General features: G+C 38.7%; 1 protein-coding gene across 1 annotated transcript; it reads left to right on the top strand.

The window, feature by feature from the left end:
• The first annotated feature begins 701 nt into the window (after positions 1 to 701).
• LOC109155206 lies at positions 702 to 1,849 on the top strand. The gene is made up of 2 exons (XM_019302923.1): positions 702 to 1,194; positions 1,308 to 1,849. Exons 1-2 carry the CDS (start codon positions 702 to 704, stop codon positions 1,847 to 1,849), a joined length of 1,035 nt encoding a protein of 344 aa, XP_019158468.1.
• Positions 1,850 to 7,150: the final 5,301 nt, after the last annotated feature.

Consider the following 7,150-nt stretch of genomic DNA (forward strand, 5'->3'; position numbering starts at 1 on the left):
GATGTGTTTCATCCTTGGGACGTCATCAGTTGTTTTTACGGGGGATTAACTGACGAAAATAAGATGTTGTTGGATTCCTCATCAAAGGGGGCATTTGTATCCTCATTACCAGAAGATGCTGAAGAATTGATTGAGACCGTTTCAGCCAACACATCTTGTTGGTATAACAAAAGGGATTCTAAGTCCGGATTATATGAGGTGAGTAACAGTACAGCTTCTGATGCCAGAGTTGAAGCAATGGGGCATGAAATTCGAAGGATTCAAGCAAGGATTGACAAGATGGGTAAGTAACCGCAAGAGGGGAATCCGTGTATGTCACTAGCTCTATACTGTGACATATGTGGTGGACCACATGGTACCCAAGAGTGCACTTCTACATATGATGATCCCGGTTGTGAACAAGTAGGTGCTGTGGGTTACCATAAACCTCAAAACTTCAATTCAGTTGGTAACACAAACCCAAATTGGAGCCAAGGTCAAGGGTTGCAACAACACCCATCTTAGAGTCAAGGGTGGCAAAACCAGAGACAAGGAGGAAATTAGGGAGGAAGTCCTTCTTACAGCACCTACAAGGGTAATATTAACACTCAAAACCAACCTCAAAGAAGAAGCCCCAACATACCACCGCCCACACAGCAAGTTGGAGGTTATCCTCTAGGGATGAACCACCGAGGGAGAGTTTTGAAGAGAAAATGATAAGAATGATGTCTGAAATCAAGCAAGATATGGGACACATGAGGCAAGAATGGAAGCAAGACATAAGGCATGAAGTTTCAGCTGTGAGACAAGAGGTCTCAAACTACAGGCAAGAGTCCAATTCCTCAATTCGCAATCTGGAAACTCAGCTAGCCCAAGTTACAAAATTATTGGCGGAGAGTACCCGGGGAGCACTTCCTAGTGCCACAGAAAATAATCCTCGGGAGAGAGTTCAAGTTATTACCTTGAGAAGTGACAAAGAACATCCAGATCCTATATCGCAGAAGGGTTCCACTTCAAAAAGCCCAATTGAGGATGCGAATCTAAAGGACCATGATGAGAATGGAACTGAACAGAACATCGGGACAATCCTGTCCACTAATCAAAATGCTAAGAAAGCCTTAGAAAAAGGCAAAGAAAAAATTGATGTTCCAGTCTACAGGCCACCATTCCCCTATCCAGGGAGGGTAAAGAAAGACGTGGATAAAATGCAATATGGTAAGTTTCTTTACCTTCTAAAACAATTGCATATTAACATGCCTTTTGTAGATGCTTTGGGACAAATGCCCCGATATGCCATGTTTTTAAAGGATTTCCTCACTAATAAGAAGAATTGGGAGAATCAACCATTGTGGTACTTGGTGAGGAATGTTCAGCGATCCTGCACAAGGACATACCTCAAAAGCTGAAAGATCCTGGGAGTTTTACAATTCCTTGCCAAATAGGTGAAACTGATTTTCTTAAGGCTTTAGCTGATTTAGGTGCAAGTATAAATCTCATGCCCTTTGATATTTTTAAGAAATTAGATTTGGGAACTCTTAAACCAACACGTATTTGTATTCAGTTAGCTGATCGTTCAATCAAACATCCCAAGGGGGTGATTGAAGACGTGTTGGTTAGAGTTGACAAATTTATTTTTCCTATGGATTTTGCCATATTAGACATGGATCCTGACATTGAGGTGCCACTAATCCTTGGTAAACCATTTTTTGCAACTGCAAGGGCACTCATTGATGTTGGAAGTGGGAAGCTAGTCATTCATGCTGGTGACGAGTGTGCTAGTTTTGACGTGTCTAAGTTGACTAAATACCCCTGCCTACTGATGATTCTTGTTATTTTGTGGATATCTTGCTTGAGCATATTGAGTCTATAGTGCCCGATTTAGTTTGTGATGTGAAAAATCAAATAAAATTTGATGTGTCAAGTTTGGGCATTAATTTTACTTGGTGTGAAATGGAAACTAAAGTTGCTGATGACACTTTTGTTGGTTGTGCTAAACGTATGCATCATGTTAATAGTTGTGCAAATAATGACTCTTTGAATTCATTTATGCTTGAACATGTTGATTCTAGTATGATTGATGATATTATCTCGTGTGATATTGATGTTATTTCTTCTTGCGCTGACATTTGTCAAGACTATTGTGACTTAATTGGTGAAGTTGAGGAGGAATCAGCTGGCTTGAAACGGGTTATTTTAGTGGTGGAAACTGAGAAAGAAAAACAAGAGGGAGTTATGACTGAGAGTAGTGAAAAAAGTGAGCTCAAAGCATTGCCTGAACATTAAGAGTATGTTTTTATGGGGAACAATTCTACACTCCCCGTTGTGATTTCATCTAAGATTGAGAGGAGTCAAAAAGCTAGGCTGGTTGGAGTGTTGAAAAAGAATAAGGGGGCTATTGGGTGGAAGCTCCAAGATTTAAAAGGGATTAGCCCTAATTTGTGTACTCATAAAATCCTCTTACAAGAAGAAGCCAAACCCGTAGCCCAACCCCAAAGAATATTGAACCCTAACATGAGTGAGGTTGTTAAAAATGAAGTGGTAAGACTCTTAGATGTGGGGATGATTTGTCCCATTTCTGATAGTGCGTGCGTGAGCCCCACCCACGTTGTACCCAAGAAAGGGGGAATCACTGTAGAAACCAGTGAGAAAAATGAGTTGATCCCTACTAGGAAGGTCACAGGTTGGCGGGTGTGTATTGATTACAGGAGGTTAAATGATGCCACCCAAAAAGACCATTTTCCTTTTCCATTCATTGACCAGATGGTCGAGAGGGTTAGCGGCCATGGTTTCTATTGTTTCCTGGAAGGGATGAGTGGATATTTCCAAATCCCCGTGGCCTTAGATGACCAAGAAAAAACCACGTTTACCTGCCCTTTTGGAACCTTCGCATACACGCGAATGCCATTTGGCTTGTGTAATGCACCTGCTACCTTTAAGAGGCGTATGATAGCCATCTTTGGGGACTACATAGGAGACTTCATGGTGGTCTTTATGGATGACTTTACCATTTGGCGGGAAACCTTTGAGCAGTGTCTTGAAAACTTATAGAAAGTGATGGTCAGGTGTCAAGAGTTAAACCTTGCGTTGAGTTGGGAAAAGTGTTATTATATGGTTGAGGAGGGAATAGTGTTGGGGCACAAAGTTTCGAAGAGGGGGATTGAAGTTGACAAAGCAAAAACATCTGTTATAGAAATCAAGCCCCAACCCCACTCTGTCTCTTGCTTGAGAAGTTTCATTGGTCATGCAGGGTTTTACAGACAGTTCATTAAGGATTTCTCTAAGATTGCCAGACCTTTGACCAAACTTCTAGTAAAGGATGCTGAGTTTGAGTTTGGAGAGGAGTGCTTAATTGCCTTTAGAACAATTAAGGCAAAGTTGGTAAGTGCCCCTGTTTTAGCTGGCCCGGATTGGGCATTGCCTTTTGAATTAATGTGTGATGCAAGTGGGTATTCAGTCGGTGTTGTCTTGGGGCAATGAAAGAACAAATACTTTCAAGCCATAGCTTTTGCTTCTAAAACCCTAGACAAAACTCAGCAAAATTATACCACCACTGAGAAAGAGTTACTAGCTGTTGCTTTTGCCCTTGATAAGTTTAGATCCTATCTTCTCTTGTCCAAAGTTGTAGTGTTCACAGACCATGCGGCTTTGAGATATCTGATGTCTAAAGCCGAGGTGAAACCTAGACCGATAAGGTGGCTCCTTCTCTTGCAAGAGTTTAACCTAGAGATACGGGATAAGAAAGGCTCATAAAATAGGGCCGCAGACCATCTTTCTAGAATTAAACGACCAGAGAGTGGGGATGTTAGTCCTAAGATAGATGAGTGCTTTCTGGATGAGAAATTGTTGGGTGTGGACGAAGTCCCTTGGTATGCCGATATAGCCAACCATCTTGTTGGTAAAGTCTTGCCTCCTCACCTAGAGGCATGAGTATGATATAGTAATGACAATGGGGAAAGTTGCAAAATAATTACTTAAATGGACAAACTCCAAAATCCTGAAGATTATACAGTTTGTGCCCTGAAGGCTTATGGTTAGTTGTACTTGATAAGTGCTAATTCTTAGTACTTTTATGTGCATAATTGATATCAAACTCATATGATTTCATGTTAATTGGAAGCTAAGTATGTGCCTATTTGATTCCTTTGTGTAATTTAGGTTATTTGGAGGCATTGGTTGTAACTTCATGTAAATTGGAGCTCAATTGGTTGTGTTTTGAAGTCATCTTGACAGAAAGGCAAGTTTCGGGAGTCATTACAGGACAAGAAAATGAAATAAAGGGAGTTGAAGTATCATGACATGACCCGAGGACCCAAAGGAACAAAGGAGATGAAGAAATATGTGTTTTTGAAGTGAAAAACATGGGTCTCGCTGGTGGTCACGCCGTGATTGCCAGCGTGACACCATTATGCTTTGTACTTTTTTTGTCAGGCGAAGTCTCGGTAATTTGAGCATATCTCGAGCTATGAGTGTCCAATTAACGTGATTCAAGTGGCATTAGAGATACTGTGCAGAGATGTTGGTCACGGTGGCGATCACGGTGTGATGTTGACCGTAACCAGCAGAGACCTGCAAGGCTTAGGCCTAGTCACGATGAAGGTCACGCCGCGACCTCCATCATGACCAGACATTCTGGAAGTAGTTAAAAGGACGCGATTCCAAAAGTATAAAGTATCTTTAGACATTATTTTCATCTATCTTTCAATTTCCAATCTCCCTCTACGCCTTCTCTCCACCCAAACCCTTTAGAACAAAAAATCCATTGTATTCCGTCATATTTTGGAGAAGATTTAGAGGGAGATTAACATATGTAATTGTAACTTTCACTTTCAGTTTCAGATTTACATTCTACAAGTTCTATCAAGTTAAGTTCACAATTTCTTACTTTTACATTTCACATAATTTGGAGTTTGAATTTATTGTTCAGTACTTTAATTTGTTTTAGTTTATCAATTTCATTATGAGTAGTTAAACTAGTTAGGGATTTAGATTGAATTGCTTTGTATGAATGTCAACATGAATTAAATTGGAAAACCTAGGGCTTGCAATATCTTTAGATTGAATTTCATTGTGAATTTGGTAAAATGTTTTGACTCTTGCTTAGTTAGGGCCCAATATGTAATGTTACAGATGAATGAATAAGATGATCCTCCTTCCCTATGCATTATCCGTGTATTATATTCCTTCTCTTTGTTCTTCCAATTTCTATGATTTCTTAACAATTTTTAATATATTAATTATTAAAAGAACATTATTTGTGTATTGAATGTACATTATACAAAATAATGTACTTTTAATACTGAAAATAATGTATTTTCTCTGAATACAAGGTACATTTTTAATATATTAAACGTACATTATTTGTGTACTAAATGTACATTATTTGTGTACTAAGTGTACATTATTTGATAATATACAAAATAATATACTTTCAGTACTCAAACAATATACTTTTAAATTAAATAATGTACTTTTTATTTATGTTCCATACAACTATTTGAACCATGATCCACACTATAATGATTGATATATATCCTCGCTCAAGAATTAATTTCCCCATTTAAGGAGTCGAAGTGGAGGCCCACATGTTTAATGCAATCAAATTATCCAAATCCTTAGCTTTCGGATAACATTGACACATATAAGTAATTTGAGCATATCTCTATCATATGTAGGGATGCCAATTGGTCTTATTAAATATTTACATTATATTTGTCTTATTTAATACTTTTCCATTTTTGCGGGTTAGGCGGGGGCGTGCTAAAAACCCGCCAAAATATGGGTCTAAAATATCAAAGCCCGCCTCACCCTTTTTGCGGGACGAGATGGGCTAACCCGGCGGGTTAAGCCCGTTTTGACAGCTCTAGTTAGCGATGGTGGATTGAAGCAACAAAGAGTTGAAAAGGAAGATTGAAGCAATAGAGATTAATGACATGACCTACTTTAAATAAGTTAATTGGGATAATAGATTAAGGAACATTTGGTTTAATTTATGTGTTCAAAATCTCATATTAGTCTTGTTTAATTTGGTTTGTAAAAGTGCGAGATCGTAAAATGTAATGTGAGATTTTTAAGAATGATTTTGTTATTAGTATTATATTATATTATTTTTCACATTCTTCAATATCACATTCTGATCCTTTCAATGACTACAAGTTCTTTAATTTAAGGTTTTTTATTATCCGGTGGTGCCTTTAATGTGTTTGACCTCTTTTAAATTGTGTGTGTGTATATATTTCATAATTGCAAAATTATCTTGTGTAGGCCTGTTATGAATGGTCCGTATGATCCTCGATAAAAGGCTCAAACAAGTAGTAGAAGTGGGTTCGAAACACAAAAGTTGTACAGATCAGAGTTAACGCTGAAAAAATTGAAGCAGTGGAGAGTTAGCGATGGTGGATCAAAGCAACGAAGAGTTGAAAAGGAAGATCAAAGCGGTAGAGAGCCGGCACTGGAGATCGAAGAAGTGTGAATCTGTGACGAAAGATTGAAGAAGTAGAGAATCAACGATGAGACGGCCGCACGGAAGGGGTGCATCATGAGACGGCAGCACGACCGCATTGGAGATTTAGCGATGGTGGATCAAAGCATCGAAGAGTTGAAAAGGAAGATCTACTTGAAGCAATAGAGAGCTGGCAATGGAAGGTCGAAGAAGAATAGGATTTGTATGTGATAAAAGATCGAAGAAGTAGAGAATCGGCAATGAGACAGCCGCACCATCGTCGCACGGGAGGGGTGCATCATGAGAGGACAGCACGATCCTCGCACAGGATGAGTCAGTTGGACTTGATCAAGATTCTATATCTATATATAAAAGAAATTCTAGAAGAGGAAAGAAAAACTTGTGTCTTTAAAATTCCCAACAAATTAAATTAGCCACTAATGAATTAGATACAATAATTATACCATTCAAGCAACACTACAGAAGAAGGGCTTTCACTTTTCACCAATTAGCACTCGCAACATTCTGCAAGTTGGCATAGTTCGGTTGGATGGATGGATGAATAACTAGAAATTGTCAGTGAATCAGTGCCTAATATAAAGCTTATATTGATGAGATATAAGATATACAATATAGTCTTCAGAATAATACCAATATATCAGCCAATGACCTTATTGTCCCAAATGGGAGGTCATGTGTTTGAGTCCTAGTAGGGTGATATTGACTCTTTGT

This window comes from Ipomoea nil, unplaced genomic scaffold (genome assembly GCF_001879475.1).
Source record: "Ipomoea nil cultivar Tokyo-kokei standard unplaced genomic scaffold, Asagao_1.1 scaffold2694, whole genome shotgun sequence".
Classification (NCBI taxonomy): domain Eukaryota; kingdom Viridiplantae; phylum Streptophyta; class Magnoliopsida; order Solanales; family Convolvulaceae; genus Ipomoea; species Ipomoea nil.